The 21,062-nt window shown below is 30.3% G+C and overlaps 1 protein-coding gene across 1 annotated transcript; it reads left to right on the top strand.

Annotated features, from left to right (window-relative positions):
* Positions 1 to 15,060: 15,060 nt before the first annotated feature.
* LOC126843900 (uncharacterized) lies at positions 15,061 to 20,127 on the top strand. Its single transcript, XM_050581703.1, has 2 exons — positions 15,061 to 15,414; positions 18,695 to 20,127. The coding sequence occupies exons 1-2, from the start codon at positions 15,196 to 15,198 to the stop codon at positions 19,322 to 19,324; spliced, it is 849 nt and encodes a 282-aa protein (XP_050437660.1). The 5' UTR covers positions 15,061 to 15,195; the 3' UTR covers positions 19,325 to 20,127.
* Positions 20,128 to 21,062: the final 935 nt, after the last annotated feature.

The following is a 21,062-nucleotide window of genomic DNA, read 5'->3' as shown; positions in this document are numbered from 1 at the left end:
AGAATAAATAACAAGATCTATAACTTACAATATTCAAAAATTTCTGTACACAATCATTAGAACTGAATTAATCACCGAAGTAGCATATTAAGCCAGACGCAATGGAACCTGCAAAAATAATGCTTGTGATAATTACCATATAATGTTTAGCTAAGTCTAGGGTTACTATTAAAATAAGTAATATTTTACCGTGTTTTCATATGGTTAGACACAACAGACTTGTACTATACTTTTTAAAGTAGATTTCAAATGTATTTTATTAAGGAATACTTATGTATAAATAAATAAATCGTAATAAAACGGTATAATTGACATTTCAATTATTCGAAAATAATAATATTCTTCATCAACTTAATAGTTCGTTTCAAACAAAATAGTGATAACTGGTACAGCCCGTCTGGTACTACACATCCAAAATTAAAAATTCAAGTCCACATATTTCAATATACAATAGCTCTTGACAATTTTAACAAAAAAAATATGTGTTGCTATTCGAAAAAAAATAATTGCTATAAAAAAACTGTGTTGGACGGGGAAAGGGGTAGGAACATACAATTTGTGGGAAATTGAGATCACATTATATGAAAATATTATAGAAAAAAAAAATAAAATTACTAACTAAACCCAGTAAGATATTGAGTGGTTCTCAGTAAGTGGATCACCCTGTATTATCTAAATTACAAAATGCAATAAATTATGATATTTGAACTTATATTGCAAAGTCTATGTCATTTCTTTTTACCGTAATCTACCTACACGAAATCACTTCTGCTTAACTAATAAAGGATTCTCGAAGTTGTCTTTTCTATTCTTCTCTAAATACTCAATACAAAAAAGTTCCTCGTCAAATGTGTAATTCAATATTATATGTAACTAGTATACTCAGGCAACAAAAACGATAAAACGATTTCTGAACTATAATAATATAAATATTATATATAAGTACTACAATACATTTTAACATGCCGATTAACTTTTTAACAAGCCGATTTCGGCTGTTTAATTTAATAATCGTTCTAACAATGTGTTAAGGCTAAAAAATCTCGATTGAACCCAATTTTCATTAACTAATCGTTGTATATAATTAACAACAAGTTAAATTCTTAACGAATGTTGGTGAACCGGCTGATAGTGTTCTATTTTTTTTAGATAACTTCATCATCATCATCATCATGTAGCATAGTTATAAAATAATAAAATATCTATGTGCGCGAATCCTATGTAAATAGTACAAGCCGGTTCGATAAAACAGTCGAATTTTGATGATTCGTTATAATACACCTTTAGAATTTTTTTAATATAAAATGTAAGAAGTGCAGAAAAAAAAACAGAAATGCAAGTATCGACAATTTTATATATATTTTGTCGTTGAATAGACATATTTTTCGGATTACAATTTATTATCCGATTATGAATATTTATCGATGGCAGTTAAATAAAAAAATGTACTAAAACATTATTATGTGCAAAAGTGCCGAAATTGTATGTGTTTTGAAAATATTTTCGAATTATTATAATCTTAACATTTTTGTAATATAAAACATTTTAACGACAAAATTGCACATATAAAAACCCAAATTTCGACGAACACCTCCCCCCCCCGCCCGCTTGGTAGATAGTTTGAAAGTTTTTTGGTTGTTCGAATCCTTTTGGCACAATTTTATGATTTGATAGCCGAAACGAGTTTGAAAGTTTCAGAGAAAAATTATCGGTTTGAGTTAAAATGTTTAAGGAATAATTATTTGATATGGCCAAATTTAGATTATACCCATTTTCCAACCACCAACATCGGGTGGAGATGTTTTTTGTGCCTTTTAACCGTAATTTTTAGGATTTTTTTTATGAAAATTCTGCGAGGAGGTTGTAATCATATTATGTATGCATAAGATATTGAACAAAGAAAAAAATCGGGACTACAGTTATTTTTTTACCAATCACTTTTTTTAAATAGGGACCGAATAAAAGTGTAAAGATTTAGGAATCGATAAATTTCGGTTATTGTTTCATTTGAAAAAAAAAAATGAACTCACAACAAAGGTGTTTAGTATTAGTAAATTTAGCTTCGATCCAAAGTAGAGAAGGTATTGGTTTTACTATGGTGTAGGCTTTTTTTGTGTCTGTATACACTGTGACTTTTTTAATACAGGACTGATTCCTTCGAATAGCAACTTTATAAATCACAAATTTTATTTAGTTAGTACTTTTGAGGGGTAAAAGTTAAAAAAATTTACTTCTTCATTTTTATTTCTTTTTGTTTAATCCGGCTTTACGATCTATTGAGGATCTTTACCGCCAAAATTACCTCCTCCCATTTCTCTCTATTCTGCGCTATAACTTGCCAATCCGTCCCAACTTCTTGGGCTACCGCATTCCATATCTCATTTATGCTGTCTATCTATATTCTTCGGGGTCTTCCCCTTGAACTCCTCCCAGCTAACGTCCAAGTCATTATTTCTTTTATTAGGCTTCCGTCTGCTCGCCACGCATGTCCGGCCCATTGCATTCTTATACTTTTAATAAATTGTACAATATTTTCCTTTTTGTATAGGTTTTCCAGTTGTGCATTCGATCCCAATTCCCATTGTTCGGTTTCGGTATTAAATACTGGACTATGTATTCTTCTTAAGATTTTCCTTTCAAATCTCCTTAGTTTTTTTCATCATCTTTAGTTGTGACCCACGTGGTACATGAGTCAGTACTGGTCTCATGTAGCTTACATAAAGTTTTTCTTTGACATTTTTTAATTTAAAGAGGGTCTCCATTGCAAAATAAAACGTCGATTTGCTGCATTCAGCCTCACATTTATTTCTTCGTGCATAATATTTTTGTTGTTTAGGGTAACTCCAAGGTACTTAAATTCTTTAACTTGTTCGAATTCATTATTTTCTACTTTAAGGTTGGAGCTATCCTCTGATCCTCTTGTTACTACCATGTATTTTGTCTTCTCTGCATTAACTACTAGACTCATATTTTTACTTGCCTTCATTTATTTCTTCTGATTCATTTGAACTTTTGCTCAAGTACTTCCAGTGATTATGATGTCATCTGCGTATATGTACTTCTTCATAGTTAAAAAAAACCGTACAAGTTTTTAAGTTAGAACTTTTACTGGCTATAATTTCAAAAAAAGAGTAGGATTGAGTTGAATTTTATAAGGAATATTTATATGGTATGCCCGCACACGTCAGTTGTATCAAATTTAATTATACCCATTTCCCATCCCCCTAGGAAGGGTGCAAATTTTTTTGTTTTGGGGTTTCTTAGCCATAATTTTAATACCTTTAAGTTGAACATTTTTTAGTAGTTAGAACTCATATATGTCTATAACATATTAACGAAGTAAAAATTCGGGACAATAGTTTTTCTTTAATTGCTGAAAAAATGTGTTTTTCCCAGATTTCGTATATTTTAACAAAAACACCTAAAACTTAAAAAAAAAAATGTATCAAATCATTACAACGATTTTATGTAGATCTATTCAGAATGATAATATTAAGTTTTGTTACTCGAGTACCAGTTTTAGATTTTAATTTATTTTTTACTTAAGTTTTTTCTGGCTGAATAAAATTGAAAACTTATATTAAATTCGCCATCACAGAACCCAAAAACATTTTACTTGACAACTTTTGAAGTCTTTTATTCAAAGGATGTCTCTGCACCTTTTTATTTTTAACCTTCTTGGTGGATTATCTGGGGATATGATTAGATTGAACGACTGAATTTGGTGGTTGTTGGATGAGCGGCACAGCCCCAGTTTTGCATACCATAATATAATAATGGAAAAAGTAACTTGCGATTAAGAGATCAGCGACAGGTGCTAGGATACTTGTATCGGCAAAAAAAGTATTTAAAATAGTGAAGGTAGAAATAGGTATATCTGCTGTGTTTGAAAATTAAGAAAACGTAAAAGTTGGTGGAATATATTCAAAAAATTAGGGGTCTCTTCAAAATTCCACAGGTTGTATATGTGTATACAGGGTGATTCATTAATGATATGATCATGTATAGATTATTTTAGTTGTTACAAGGTTTTTTTTTATAATTTCGCACATCGGCAATAATTGGGAAAACTAGTTTAAAATTAAACAACAATTTTACAACATTAATTTTTAACAAAGTATAGTTTGTCGGATTTTCGCCTTGGCCTCAACTCGAAAACACGATTTTTTTTTTCTTTAGGAACAACACTTGTGTGATTTGATGTGCGTTTCTATTTCCGCTGTTTACACAAATGAAATTTTAGTAGTCGTTTAATACACATTGTTTTTTCGCAACTTCGGAAGCCTGTAAACGTTATTTAGATATTCATGATGAGCTTGCGTTAAAATTATGTATACCTATAACGATTAACGTCGACAAATGCAGGGTCTTTAGAATTTAATTGTCCACCTGCAGATTTTCAAAAAACCATGTAAAAACGATCTATGCGAATCGTTTTCTGATTTTTATCCCACAATGATATTTCAAGGTCAATGCGACCGGTTATAGCGACCTGTATACTAATTTAAATGCGCACGTGGAGATATTTGTTTTTAATAAAATATTTAGCTTCATTTATAACATTAATCAAAGAAGCCGTAGCCTTTATAAGCATTTCACATTTTAAAATATGCGATTTCTAAAAATAATTGTTATGCATTATAACGATTATTTTTTAATTGTTCAGTTAGATCAATTAGTTTATAAATAATTTTTTTGCATAAATATTCACGTTTGAATTATTAGGGTTAGTAAAACGTCGGTTTTGTTGATATCTCTAATACCTTCGTTTTCATAAACTGTTTAAAATTCAGTTTGTTTATGTGTTTATTTGATTTAATATTAATGTAATCTAAAATAAAAAAAACCGACTGTATGAACACTACAAGAAAAAAGCAGGACAGTTTAATAAATAATTAAAGTATTACGTTTTTCTAATTTTATTGCTTAACACGTCTTGGCTCTGACTAACCTAAAATATTTCGAAATTGAAAGGGATATTTTTTTAGAATTGGACAATCAAGACAAATGTTTTCATCGTAGTAAGAATATAATTATTACTGTTTTTTTTTTTTTTTTAAATTTATTTTCAAAAAATCAGCTACTCGCTTCAGAGTATCACCTAATCGAGAAACGTTTTGATAATTTGTTGATAACTAACTTTGATTTGATGTATCTTAAGCTGATGTAATTTCATATAAAATTTCAATATTTCCTGGTTCTCCATAAAAACTCTTGGAAAAAAAATGAGGTGAACTTTCATAAAAAAGTTGAAAAAAAGGGAAAAACGACTAGAGTAATTAAAAAGTTGAAATAATTGTGTTTGATAATACGATAATTTTCAATAACCCTTTTCTTTTGTTTTTCCAACCAATTTTATGGATCCAAATATCATTTATTTCGAAACTTTTGAAATTATTATGTAAAGTATTATTATTTTGTAAAGTTTTGTTACCCGTCGACATTGGCTTTTGTGAATTTGGTTAGTATTTCATGTTTTTTATGCATACAGGTGATCGCAAAGATACCTACGACGTATTTTATTTTAGTAAGCAGAGCTTGTACAAACATTGAGCGATTTTTTACACACTGCACGGTATAACTGCATGTGGAAATCAAAACCAACGACTAACTTAACACATTATTGGAAAAAAAATTGTTAACCTTGGCAATACATTTTACAGACAGACGATCAACCCTAATCGTAAATTGCTAAAATATCATTTTTAAGTACTAGTACATAACTTCTATTAGGTACAAATTACAATGCTTTTATCAATATTCGCATTTTTTTCGTTGAACACTGGACCTCCCTTAATTACTTACTCACTTATTACTACTACTTACTTACGTATAATACTTTCTTAATGTTCTTGGTTTGGAATGTACAGGTTTGAATCTACTATCCAAAGATTTGCATAGAAACGTTTAATTAAAAGTGATTTCAGTTGTAATAATTTCTGTAGACCTGTGACCTACTCGTCTCCCCTCTCCCTACGCCACGACCCCACTGTACTGGTTTTTTTTAATTAACCGATATAGCAACTAAATGCGACTAACATGTGATAAAAAAAAATTAGTTGTTTTCTTTTATCACTTATTTGTTGTATCTCATCTTATACCTATAATCTCTTTAAGTGTTTAGTATAATTTTAAATTTCGGATATATTGACGAGTTTAATTAAAGCACATTTTAATTAAAAATTATATTTATATATTTAAAAGTGTTGTAAAATTCTAAAATTTTAATAAGGTATGAGTATAGTGGGGTTGAAGCACAGTGTGGGCGGGAAGGTCCCAAAATTACGGGAACTATTATAATTTGTATATATTCAAACCACTTAAGTCCAAACCAAGCGCAGTATAAACTAGAACAGTAAGAAAGTATTAAAGTGGTGTGCAGTTTTTATAAATTAGTATCAAAGTGTTTATTTAAAATAATTCCTGTAGACCTGTGACCTCTCTATCCCCACTAGGGTTTGATCCCATTATGCCTCGACCTCACTGTGTTGGCTAACTCGGATGAAATTGTATTATGTTGTAATAGAACATAAATTAAAATATATGTGTTCTAACACAAAAAAAAACACTCTATAAAACTCCTATTATTTTAAGAATAAACTAGTGTAGGGCGTTAAAATAATTTCCAGGTATAATAAATCATTTTGTTGGGCGTGTTGGTTATGGAAGCATATTCTTTAGAAAGCTTTGTTCTTTTTGTTAAAAAAAAAAATATATATGTATTTGTATATACAGGGTAATCCATCTGATATGAGACTGATGTATATTTTGAGCATTTTTTTTTTCGATAAGTCGTAGGTATTTTACTATATTATTCAATACTTTTTAACAACTTGATCTTCACCCCTTATACGTAAATCAAACATGGACTTAGTTTTTTCCAAACGGAACTTATGTTTTTAACTCTATAAATATTTAGACATAAAGTGTTGAAATATTTTAGTGATTGAATTTTTATCAGTCTGTTCGTTTTCTGTAACCCTGTATTACATTTCACCGTATTTTTTCGGTTGTCAAAAGATCACACTATGTATATATATATATATATATATTTTACCGACAATATACCTATTGATCTGCTTCTTACACAAGAACCTATTTATTTGAATAATATATATTTTTTCTATGTAGAAAATTTAAATAATTTTAATAATCACATGCGTAAAGACAACGTGTTATGCCGCTATAGAGACAAACAAGTAAACCAAATGGATTTTAAAAACGCTACACAAAGTATTTACATATATTGAACAAATACTTGCCCAAGAAGAACAACAACACTGATTTCTTATCCACGTTTAGTATTGTCATACTTTACACTTAAGCCGATGACGCAAAAGAATTCGTTTTAAAATATTATACGTGTACTTTTTGGTCTCATTACATTTTCATAACTTGTCCAATTGCAAGAGCTAGTTTTCACCATTATGCGACTTCAATTGAGCGTATTTTTTGTAACACTTAAGATCATTTTCTGTTTATCAACAAATGGCAATGGCCAGGACAATGAAGAAGCCGTTGAAGAAGACGTTGAAGAAAACGTTGAAGAATGGTTACAACGTAGAATTAAATTGAATCATAAAATATTATACGACACCGTTGTACGCAGACCAACAACCACAGAAATAACAAGTGCGATAGCGGATCCAAATCTATTTCAAGAGATTCAAGTAAACAAATTACCTTTATATATATATACAAACCATAATCTCTTTTAGTTTCCGGTTTAATATTCGACACTCTCGCACAGTGGTCTAAGAATGAAAATTAGGTGGCAAAAACAAGATATTAAAAAATTTTTCCAGGGTCTCATAAATATATGAAGTTTTGGCAATTTTGTTTTCAAAATAACGGAAATAATAAAATTTGTCTAGCTCCCTCAGTTATAATTCCGGTTCAAAAAATGTTATTTAGTTGAAATTTAATATTTACACTTGTAATCATATACTTGTGAGATAATGAAAAATTAAAATTGATTTTTTAAACATTTCCATAGCCTATTTTTGCCGCTAACATTTACAGTGGGGTAAGAATGAACTTACCCCACTGTGAACCGATGCGATTTACATGTGGTTTTTGCTTCGATACAGACAGCAGCGATGATATTGGTTTTACAATGCTTTTTTTGTGCCTTTATACATTGTAACTTTTTTAACAATGGACCAATGCTTTCGAGTAGTTACTCTATAAATCACAAATTTTATATGGTTGGTTATTTGGGGGGGGGGGGGGGTAATAGTAGGAAAAGTTCACTTCTTCACAGTTAAAATTGCATCATCATCATCATGTAGCTTAACGGCTATGAAGGCTCAACGCTGCCATCATGAGATGGTATGCTGACAAATTCGCTATCCCGAACGGGTCGTCAGTTCATCTCCGGAGAGGGAGATGGCGGTTCCTATTCACCGGTCGATTGCTCACCTAGCAAACGGAGCGCCCGTAACCGAGTGTAGAACCAGTGACAGTGAGCGCTAATACATTGCCACCTTACCAACTCAGCCAGTTCTCCTCCTAAAAATTAGTTTAAATTTGGAAAAAAAGACAAATCCCAAATCCTACTACCTCTTTATATAAAGAGATCTAGTTTTATCAGTAAATAATCATAGTAGCATTTGGAATAAGAAAAAAGTTACACTTGGCTAGTTATTTTGATTAATAATTTAAAAAATGTAACATCCCCTCTCAATCCTCATCCTCGACCTCATCCTCAAACTCGACATCGACCTAGACCTCATCTTTGACCTCATCCTTATCCCCATTTCCACCCTCACCCTTATAACCACCCCCACCCCAACCCTATTTCCACCCCATTCTTTATCTCTAACTCTCACCCCTAACTTTCACCCCTATTTCTCACCCCCATTTTTCACCCACTCTTCCTTATCTATCTTATCTTAACAGATAAATCAGCTGTTATTTTTCGTTAAGATAACCGGTGTCGATTTTTTTCGGTTGTGTTCCAAAGTAAAAACCATACCTCTTATCTCTTATCGCTTTCCCTGGTATCTTATCTCTCTTATCTAAACAGATAAATCAGCTGTTATTTTTCGTTATGATAAGCGGTATCGTTATGGTAATCGGTGTCAGTGTCGGTGTCAATTGAAGACCTTGGGGCAACAACAAGACAAGTGCTTTTTTTTTGACATTTTCATGTCTTAGCTCTGGCACATAACCGAAAAAAAGTTTTTCAGCCGAGTCTGCAACCACGAAAGAGCATTTTCATGTCTCGTTGAAGTACCGAATAAATTTAGATTAAGTGTGGAATTATAATTTAAAAAAAAAAATTACATGGAGCTTCCAGTTACAGCATAAGCCAAGGAGATTAAAAAGTTATGTACAATCATGTTTCTGGCTAAAATTGTAGTGTTTATTATCTGGCCAAAAGTTACTTAACATAGTTAAATATATAGAGAATTAAACTGTTTTGAATTTATTATTTTGTTCTAATTTGAACGATGAACGTACATCATATCTCTTATCTCCTATATCTTACCCCTATATCCCACCCCTATCACTCACCCCTATTTCCCACCCCTATCTTCTGTCCCCAACCCCAACTCTATCCTACCCCCACTCCTTATCTCCTACCCCTATTTCCACCTCCAACCCATCTTCGTGTGGTAACGCTTTTTTTCGGTTATTTGCCATAGCTAATTCCACCCCTTTCCCATACCCACCTCATCTTCAACCCTTTCGTTTTTTTCGTTACGCCTTTTTGGTAACGCTCTTTTGGTAACGCTTTTATGGTAACGCTTTTTTCGGTTATGTGCCAGAGCTAAGACATGAAAATGTCAAAAACCGTAACGAAAAAAGCGTTATCAAAAAAGTGTTATCAAAACAGCGTTATCAAAAAAGCGTTCGTTACAAAACCGTTACAGGGGGTAGGATATAGGGGTGAGTGATAGGGACGGGAGATAGTGCGTAGGGGAGAGGGGTAAGATATAGTAGATAAGAAAAATGTTGTACGTTCAACGTTCAAATTAGAACTAAATAATAAATTCAGAATAATTTAATTCTCTAGTTAAGTTACTTTTGGCCAGATAATAAACACTACAATTTAAGCCAGAAACTTAATTGTACATAATTGTTTTATCTCCTTGGCCTTATGCTGTAACTGGGAGCTCCATGTAATTTTTTTTTAAATTGTAATTCCACACCTAATCTAAATTTATTCGGTACTTTAACGAGACATGTTGTAGTCTGATTATGATTTGCAATTATTCTTGTATTACAGTACTACATTTTACATTCACATATACTCATGTGACTCTTAATTACTTAAAAATGTCATTTAAACATTGGCACACTAAATGTACTCGTTCAAGTTGTCATTCATAAAGATATATAATATATGTATTCATAATACATATATTACATTATGGCATTTACTTAGTTCCAATATTATGTCACGTATTTTGAGGCGTATGTTAAAATCCTTATATTTCTTTTTACTTAATACCATTTACACTGACTTAACGTTGGGTTAACATTAAGACGAATAATTAAAATATACTAGTCATTCTTCATCTTTGTCGTACAAAAATATTTCATATTTGAAACTATAGAAATTTAAAAAAAATTAGTTTTTAAGCTATTGTATTAAAAAGTAGTTGCATGATAATGTAGTCATACTTTTTACAATAAATGAGCTAGAGGGCCGACAATTTTAATACGTTTCGAGTTCAGTCAACAACTTGAACCTTGCAAATTTCAGATATTCTCGTTCAAAATATGGTCAGAAAAAAAATACCAAACCCAATAACTATTAAACTTATGTGAATCAGTTTATCTAGATAACTGAACAATCCTACGGGTAAAATAATTGGGAAACAGTCAAATCCGAATAGTTGCTAACGAAGATCATAGGATAATTGAAATTTAAAAAAATGTTCATATTCGAAACTTAATAACTATTTAATGTTTTCAGGTCGAAAGAATGCAAAAGTACTTCTATACTGGACAGTATCCGAGGGGTTTTATCCAATTGTTGAACACGTACGAGACATTGAGTCCTAACCCCATTAAATTAAGTGATGATGAAATTTTAATGCTGACTTTTAAATATGACCGCGAATCGCTGGACAGGAGAATTGTGACACAATTGAAATTTTACCGCAAGATTCAAGAAATACAGTGCATGAATTATGTACATCTAAGGTTCGTCTTACCAAAAGTCATGGTTGATGGTTCGAGGGGCGTTTCCGATTACGTGTATTATATGATAGACATGTCGTACAAAGGGAAATTTATAGTGACCAGATGGCTTTGGGAGTTGTATATAAAACTATTAGGACTGCGGCAGTCCAAATTAGAACCCCAAACATTTTTAGAAACACACTTAACAGAGATAAACGAAACCCTAGAAATAATGATAACGTCGTGTCGAGTAAATAAATATCTAAAGAAAGAGTTTGACTACTCCAATCAAGATGTGTTGATGAAAATGTATTTAGAAATGCATGACCGATCATATCAATATTTCATCGAGAACAAGGAATCTCAAAAACTGTTTATCCGTACCATTGAAAATTTTTTTGTGAGAAACCCATGGAAGATAAGAGCAGGTTGGTTTCCAGATCAACTTGGTTTTGAGACTGGCTTTGTTTTTGATTGGAAATACATATTTTATGTACTCGAAAATGAAATGGCTTTTATAAATGACAAACACGCTAAAGGAGAATGGATAACAAAACCGTCCAATTACATAGAATATCACGAACTAATTTTGGACGTCGTAAAAGCAAAATTGTATAGTTTTCTTTGGTTGCATTTAGTAGCTTATCAAAGAACAGGAATAAAGGCTATACAACATCATGAATTTTTTATAGATATATTAACAGTGGGTAGTGTTCTTCGTTTTGTTTATATTGAAGACCAAATACTTAACGAAGTACTAATTTTACTGAGTGAAATATATTTACCCGACGATAACAAGATAGATAGACTTGTAAAAATATTATCAAAGGAAGTAAATCATAATCTGGAAAATGTTTCCAAAACATTTTATCTACCATTAAGAGAGGTCACAATTGATGAAGCATTCGTTAATCAAAAATGTGAAAACGAAAATTCCGAATTCCTACGATACCAAGCATTGAGGTTTGAAAAATTCGTTGAGGATTCTATAGATATATTGAGTGGATTAAATTTAAGTCTTCTGTCATTTTACATAAATGGAAACAAAACCGTTAATTACTTTGTTTTCCCGAATATATTATAAATATATTTTCTTAAATTATCTGTTAAATAAAAAAAACATACACATGTGTTATTTTAAAATATTTACTAAATTAATAATGTTTACTAAATCTAATATGCCGCTGTACTAAAGAACTTAATGTACAATTATTTTGATTCATAATAAAGAGTTTTGTTGTATCTAGCTGATGTCTTAATAAATTATAAATCAAAACAAATTCATTTAAATAGTATCATAGTTCTAATCGTTTATACTATTAATTATAATACTTCCTAGTTGCTTTTTATAATACGATCGTTAAAAATTGAATTTGGCAAATAAAATATGATGATTTAGTTTAAATATAAATTAATGCATAATAAAGCTGGACTATAGAGGGTGTACAGTAAGTTCAGTAACGTGCAGTTTTTAGAGGTGATATTGATATTTTTCTAATATTGACCTTTAAAGGTGTTATTTTATGCACACTTAAGGCTTATAAACAAAATTGTACCTTAAGTAGTTAGCGCATGCGTAGTTTCTACTTTAAAATAATTAAGAATCCCCATATTCTTTGAGATATTTAAGTTGAAATTTTATTGTTATGCATTACTATAAATATTTGTCTGTTTAATATTTTGTGTGCGTTATTAATATTGCAAATTATTTAATTTCTGAAACTATAACATTTATTATTATGGTTTATTTAATACGTTATTATTTATTACCAGAGTAACTATTTTATGATTAGTTTATTTTTAAAACATTTTAAAACTAATATTGTTTAATCAAGTAGTAATATATGTAAAAATATAGCATAACTAAGCAAAAAAGAAGTTTAAAGTTATACAAATAAATAAAAAATAATTATATAATAAGATTTAATAATTATAATATTTGCTATTAAGTTAGACTTCCATCAATTTGTCTTAATAACTAAAAACTATATAAAAATAAACTTTAGCAAAATGGTTCCTCGCCACTGCCACAGACCATTCAGAAAGAAGATGAAATAGGTGAACCCCTTCCCTGAAGCACCTTGGCAGCAGTGAGATCTTTCTGTGTTAATTGTTTAATAGGATTTCCGACCTCACCCTTCCCGACTTGTATTACACGTTCCAAGAAAACGCGCAAATTAAACGGAAGTCAGATGAGATTCGAACGTTAACCTTTAAGACTGGAATTAGGTTTCTACTAAACGGGCCAGCAGCCATGATGACGTCATAGAACGATAACGACACTTGTAAGTCGATTCGTATCTTTTGTTATCATCGAAAAATTATTATCGTCACAATTTTTTCTTACTTAACAACCCCTATTTGATTGAAGAATATTTTCTGAATACACTATTTTTTTAATAGGAAAAATGTTAACAAAATCACCTAAAGTCAAACCACTGGTATAACTAAATAGCTAAAACAGTATAAAATATGATGTTTTTTGTAAAATATATTCTTTATTATACTACTTTTAAAAGTGCAAAGTGTGTCTGTAAAACATATAAATATCTGTAAATTTTTTTTTGTTAAATAGAAAAAAGTATTTTTTAATGATTCATCTTTAAAACCCAACGGCCACTTAAATAGCTGTCTTACACGCTAATATTTTAGAAGATCTACCATTATTACTTTTGTTTTATAAAAATTTTCAACATTTAAAGTTCTAAACAAATTTATTGTGTACACAATATGGATACATATAGATATATACATTTTAAATTTAATTTCTATTTTACCTATTATGCTGATCATATTGAATTCTTTAAATAATAACTTGTAGTAATAAATATAGTAGGTATCCAGTTACAAGCAAAATACAGAGTCGACAAAAAAAACCTTCCGTATTCAGAGATGGCACTATGTGAGTTGTGGTGGTGGTACAATGATGGAGGGGTATCGATCGATATCAGTATGCTAAACCAGTTTGCTAGGAACTATGATAAGGGAGAAGTCTGGTTTATTTGAAAATAAAATTTGACTTAAGGTTACTCTAATACTCTAATCAAAGTACAGCAAGAAATCTTACCCAGCATATTCCAAATCAAGCTCAGTAGAAATAAAACCAAAATATATTATTTTTGAATTTAAATAAAAAAGAATTATGTGTTTAGTTAAAGTTAATAACATTAATATTTAATTAATGAGTTATAAACTGTGAGTATGAATGTGCTATTTTTTCTCTTTACTTGTGTAAAGTAATAATAAAATAATGGAAGTTTAGATTTGTTTTATCGAATAACATGCAGAGAACTCCGCAACTTGGTAATTATTATTTAATACTTCTGTTTATTGTTTATATATCCTAATACAATAATTGAAGTATTTATAATCAATGCTAACACATACTTAACGAGTTATTTCTTTATAAAATAAAATTATTTAAAAACATTTCTTTCTTTAAAGAAAAAAATATACAAATACTAATTACTACTACTTATTATCTTAACGGCAATAGTGTTATATTAAAAATTGTTATTATTCTGACGATTTTAGATTGATAGAATAGAATCAAAACATTTTAATTATTACAATTGCGATTATATTTATTTAAGAAAAAATTAGGAATTGCTTTTTGGTAGTCAAAAGTTGGCGTCGAGTTTTTGAGGAAGAGGGAGATACAAAAAAAATGGTACTGTATAATAAGTTAGTAATTTGTACGCAAACAAATTATTAACCATTTTTTTTTCTTATCTAAGTAGTTTTTGAATAAAACTTGTGTAGGGCGTTAAAAGAATCACCTGTATATAACTTTCCTGTGTTAAAAACTTACATATTTTTAATAATTCCAATGCGAATAGGTAGTATAATATGCAATTAATTTTAAAATCGCTACACAAAGTACATTTGAACAAATATTTGCTCTAGAAGAACGACAGCGCCAAATTGATAACTACGTTTAATAGTTTAGTACTTTAGCCCATGACGAGGGTGAATTCGTTTTAAAATATTATACGTGTTCATTTTGGTCTCATTACATTTTCATAACTTGTCCAATTGCGAGTGCTAGTTTTCATCACTATGAGATTTCAATTGAGATTGATTTTTGTAATACTGAAGTTCGTTTTCTATTTACCGACAAACGTTAATGGCCGGGGCGATGAAGAAGTCGTTGAAGAATCATTACAAAGTAGAAATATATCTAATCATAAAAAATTGTACGACACGGTTGTACGCAGACCAACAGCCGCCGAAATAACCAATGCGATATCGGATCCGAATCTTTTTCAAGAAATTCAAGTAATCAAAAATAGTTCATTACATATATACAAATTACAATCCCTTTTAATTCCCGGGGTTATATTGGACACTATCGTGACGAAAATAGGATATTAAAATTAATTTAAAAAATGTCCACGGTCTCATTAGTATATGATTACAAGTATAGATATAAATTTTCAACTTAATAACATTTGTAATTGTTATAACAAATTTGTCTACTTCACTCAGTTTCATTACAGTTCAAAAACTGTTATTATGTTGAAATTTTATACTTGCACTTTTAATCATACACTTGAGAGATCCTGGAAAAGTAAAATTAATTTTTTGAACATTTTTAAATAGCCTATTTTAAATTTCATTCTCAGGCCACTGTGTACCGATGCGATTTACAATTCTGTGGTGTTCGGGCAAAGGTGGATAAGTGTAAAATCGCAACTTTTGGAATCACTGAAACTAAATCATTTCAGTTACATTTAATCCCATTTTTCACGTGTGAATACTAATATTAAAATATCATCCTATGTCCTATGTCCTATGTATTAGTATTCACACGTGAAAAATGGACTTAAATGTAACTGAAGTGATTTAGTTTCAGTGATTCCAAAAGTTGCGGTTTTACACTTATCCCCCTTTGCCCGAACACCACAGAATTTTTCAGAGACTAAAAAATGCATTGTTATTTTAATCTAATCCTAATACAATTGATTCATCTTATTATATAGCGCCATCTAGTGTCTGTAGTAAAATAATTCCGTGGCGTGGTTCGTCAAGCCACGTATTTATTTGGTGTGATCCTACACGTCAATAGTTTTAAATCTTAATTTTACCCATTTTCCACTCCCTCCACAGGTGCAAATTTTTTTATTTTTATAGTTTGCACCTTTTAGTTGAACATTATTCAGGAGTTACATTATATATTCATAACATACTCTACAAAGAAAAAATATGGATTGCAGTTTTTTTTTTAATCGCCGGAAAACTTTTTATTGGCAGATTTTGTATACTCTAACATAAACACGTTAAATCGAAAAAAAAATAATCAAATCGTGCCAATATTTTTATGGACATCTACTTAGGTTGAGCCTAGTAAGTTTTGAGTAACTAAGTACCAGTTTTAGGTTTCAATTTTTGTTCTTCATTTACGGTGACCAGATGTAAGAAACGAACAAATTATAATTATTTTCTTTTGGCATCGTCGTCAACCTGATCGCCAAGTTCAGCCTGACTCAACAACGACACAGGAGATCCCAAGATAGCGCCCTTCATCTATACTCTATCCTAAAGTATTTTACTAAAATACTTTATTGAATAATAATAAATAACACAAAAGTGTTATTGTAACTTGCCATTTACTAATAAAAATATTAGTAAATTCTTTAATTTTAAGTAACCAAATACTTATATGTTATTAAAAATTGCCGTCCGACAACTACAACTGTTAACATGAAGTTGTTATATTATTGATAATAATGTTAAACGCTTATTATACATTCCACTGTAACATATTTACATATAACATTGAGAAAACCAATAATATAAAACTAGCCAATATACACTACAATAGATTTCACAACCAATTCACAAATTACAAAAGTCTTATCTCTCCAATGTACATAAGATAAAAATGATCTTATCTCTCAAATACTAATAATTTAAATATACCTACTAGATATTCTTCATCATCGTCGTACAAGAACATTTCATATTCGAAATTTATTTCAAATTTAAAAAATAGATAATCCTCGTTCAATAAATCGTGAAAAAAAATTAGAATTACTGCCAAACCAATTTGAATCAGTTCATCTAGACAACTGAACAATCATACTAGTAAAATGTTAGGAAACAATTAAAATCCGCATAGTCGCCATTGATGGCCATAGGATAAATCAATTGAAAGAAGTTAGTAAAGTGGGGTCGGGGCATATTGGGGACGGAACATAGTGGGTTTTGGGCGCAGTAGGGTCGGGCATAGGGGGGCCCGGAGAGGTCAAAGTCTTACAGGAATTTTTACAACTGAAAGTTATAAAATCATTTTCAAATAAACTTTTTAATGCAAATCAGTAGTTAGTAATTTCAAACCAGTAAAGTCCAAACCAAGCACATTGTAAACCAGCACAGTAAGAAAGTATTAAGGTGAGTTGCAGTGTTTATAACCCAACTGTACTGGCTCTTTTATTGTTCAATTTTTTTAAAAATGTAAATGGTCTTTTACACATAAGAACACAAAAAAAAAACTGTGCAAAAACCCAATCAAAAATTAAAATAATAAAAACAAAAATTTGTTATTGTTCAGCTAAATATTGTTCTTTCCTTAATCTAGACGGAAAACTGATTAATTTCCCATAACCCCTGAAGTCTTCAGTAATCGCTCGTCGGTGACGTTGTCGAAAGACGAAATTAAAGTAATAATAAAGTACATTTTTACTAATTTCAATTCTTTTATCGCACTTGACCGACCGTAAAATATCGTGCGCCATAATATTTTCTTCTATAGTACAGAGCTATCCACATTATGTATAGTCAATGATTTTACTCAGTAACGCAACTAAAATAAAAGCAACCTTTTTTTACAGGCGTGATTTATAGATAATACATGATAAACTATTTTATCAAATGATGGCATTTCACATAACATTCGGGTAGACGATGATAATAACAGAAAATAAGAATAATATTTTCGTTCCTCACATTTGGTCCACCGTAAAATTAGAAAAAAAAAATTAAAATCTAAATCTTGTACTTTGGTACTCAAAACTAACTAGGACCACTCTACTAAATAGATAACCATAAAAATATTGCCACAATTTGTAATTTTTTTTTTAAGATTTGATGTGTCTATATTAAAATATAAAAAATCTGTAATACAGTTTTCCGTCAAACTAAATGAAACTGGAATCTCGAATTTTTCCTTCGTTAATTATGTTTTGGTTATATACGGATTTTAACTCCTCACTAAAGTCCTAAAATTACGGCTAAAAACCACAAAAAAAACACAAAGGGGAGGGCAATGGGTATATTTTTAATTTGTGACTATTGACGGTTACGGGCATGCCAAATATATATTCCTCGTAAAATTCAACTGGATCCGATCCTTTTTTTCGAAATTATAGCCAGTAAAAAACTAAAATTTTAAAAATCTTATGGTTTTTTTGTTTTTCCAAATTTTAAGGGTAAAGAAGTGGATTTTTTCATTTTCTGTGTATACCGACACAAAAAATGCTCACATTTTTGTAATACCAATAGCATCGAAGTTGAAAAATTGTATATTCAAAACTTAACAACCATTTAATATTTTCAGGCTGAAAGTTTGCATAAGTTCTTCTTTACTGGACAGTATCCAAGTGGCTTTATCCAATTGTTGAACACGTACGAGACATTGAGTCCTAACCCCATTAAATTAAGTGATGGTGAAATTTTAATGCTGACTTTTAAATATGACCGCGGATCGCTGAACAGGAGAATTGTGACACAATTGAAATTTTACCGAAAGATTCAAGAAATACAGTGCATGAGTTATGTACTTCTAAATGTCGTCTTACCAAAAGTCAAGGATGCCGGTTTAAAGAGTGTTTCCGATTACGTGTACTATATGATAGACATGTCGTACAAAGGAAAATTCGTAGTGACCCCTTGGCTTTGGGATTTGTATATAAAACTTTTAGGACTACGGCAGTCCAAATTAGATCCCCAAACATTTTTAGAAACACACTTAACAGGGATTAACGAAACCCTACAAAAAATGATAACGTCGTGTCGAGTATATAACTATCTAAAGGAAGAGTTTGACTACTCCAATCAAGATGTGTTGATGAAAATGTATTTGGATATGCATGACCGATCATATCAATATTTCATCGAGAACAACGAATCTCAAAAACTGTTTATCCGTACCGTTGAAAATTTTTTTGTGCGAACCCATGGAAGATAAAAGCGGCTTGGTTTCCAGATCAACTAAATCTTCAGACTGGCTTTGTCTTTAATTGGAAGAATATATATGATGTACTCCAAAATGAAATGGCTTATATCAATGACCAACACGCTAAAAGAGAATGGATAACACAACCGTCGAAATACATAAAATATCACGAAATAATTTTGGACGTGGTACTAGCAAATTTTTACAGTTATATTTGGCTGCACTTAGTTGTTTATCAAAAAACTGGAATTAAGGCTCTACTATATCATGAAGTGTTTATAGATTTATTAACAGCGAGTAGTGTACTTCATTTTATTTATATTGAAGACCAAATACTTAACGAAGTACTAATTTTACTGAGTCAAATATATTTACCCGACGACGAGAAGATAAATGAACTTGTAAACATATTATCAGAGGAAGTAAATCGTATTTTGAAAAATGTTTCTGGTCCAAATTATCCACGATTTAGAAAGGCCATAATTCATGAAGTATTCGTTATTGAAAAAAGTGAAAACAAAGTTTCCGAATTTCTTAAGTACCACGCTATGAGGTTTGAACAATTCGTTGAGGATACTATAGATATTTTAAGTGGATTCAATTTAAGTCTTTTGTCATTTTACATAAACGGAAACGAAACCGTTGATTTTGTTTTCCCGAATAAAGGTACTGTACTATAATCTGTATAATAAGAAAAACTTATTTAAACTTTATTTTAAAACAATTTAACTGTTTACTAAATGTAATATGCCTCTTTACTAAAAAAAATAATGTACGCTTATTTTGATTCATAATAAATATTTTTATTGCATTGAGCTGATGTATTAACAAATTATAAATCAAAGCTGTTCTATATATTAATAGGTTCTTTGTTTATGTTGTGCTTGTAAATCTTGCACTTCGGTCACTTACAGATCGTCATATCCTCACAAGGAGATTCATTATGATTTATCATTCATAATTAATTACATAAATGTTCACTTTTTAACTAATAATTTTCATTTTATTTTAATTAAGGAGAGATCATTTTCAGATTTAAATAATTAGAAATCAAAAAGATTTGTTACAAGTTAATTTTAATAGATAACAAAATAAATAAGAGGTTTGTAAGGAATAATCAATAAAAGAAAGAACAAAGGTTGACATCGAAAATCCAATTATAGTTTGGTGATCGCAACACTTAGGGTTTGACGATGGAAACTCTTCATAGTCCTACCTACCTTCTAGTCCTAAATGTTAATCATTGACTTGAATGTAGTTGTCAAAATATGGTTATCGACCAGTCAGCATTTTCAGAAATGTATTCTTAATAAATATAGTTTCAAAATAACTGTAAAATTCCAATTCTTATCCATGATTTTCAATGGTAAAAACCTGTTCATACAAAACGGATAAAAGTATTTTTCATAGTGATTTTCGAGATATCAACTTTTGATATAAATTATAGAGTACAATTTTTGAGGAAACCTCAGATACTTTTTTAAAATATCAACAGGTAAAATTAATTTTAGGGAGGAGGGTATTGAACGTAGTAAGTGCATACGTTCCATCAATAGGATGTGAAAAACGGTTAAAAGAAGAATTCTGGCAAGAGATGGATAAGGTGGTGCAAGGAATACCACGACAAAAGAAAATTGTGATCGGTGGTGATATGAATGGACATTAGGGGAGTGATAGGACAGGTTATTAAAAAGTACACAGAGGTTATGATTTTGGAGAGAAAAATGATATAGGAGAGAGAGTATTTGAT

Source organism: Adelges cooleyi, unplaced genomic scaffold, assembly GCF_023614345.1.
Source record: "Adelges cooleyi isolate 19-005CV unplaced genomic scaffold, UGA_ACOO_1.1 ACOO_flye_CR_arks_rails_tigmint_CR_PRNA_575, whole genome shotgun sequence".
In the NCBI taxonomy this organism is placed as follows: domain Eukaryota; kingdom Metazoa; phylum Arthropoda; class Insecta; order Hemiptera; family Adelgidae; genus Adelges; species Adelges cooleyi.
This window is presented reverse-complemented; position numbering and strand designations above follow the sequence as displayed.

Bases quoted from the DNA above. Each gene is read 5' to 3' on its own strand.
- LOC126843900 (XM_050581703.1), top strand. From the start codon at position 15,196: ATGAGATTTCAATTGAGATTGATTTTTGTAATACTGAAGTTCGTTTTC. The intron at 15,415-18,694 runs GTAATCAAAAAT...TAATATTTTCAG, and splicing joins ATCTTTTTCAAGAAATTCAA to GCTGAAAGTTTGCATAAGTT.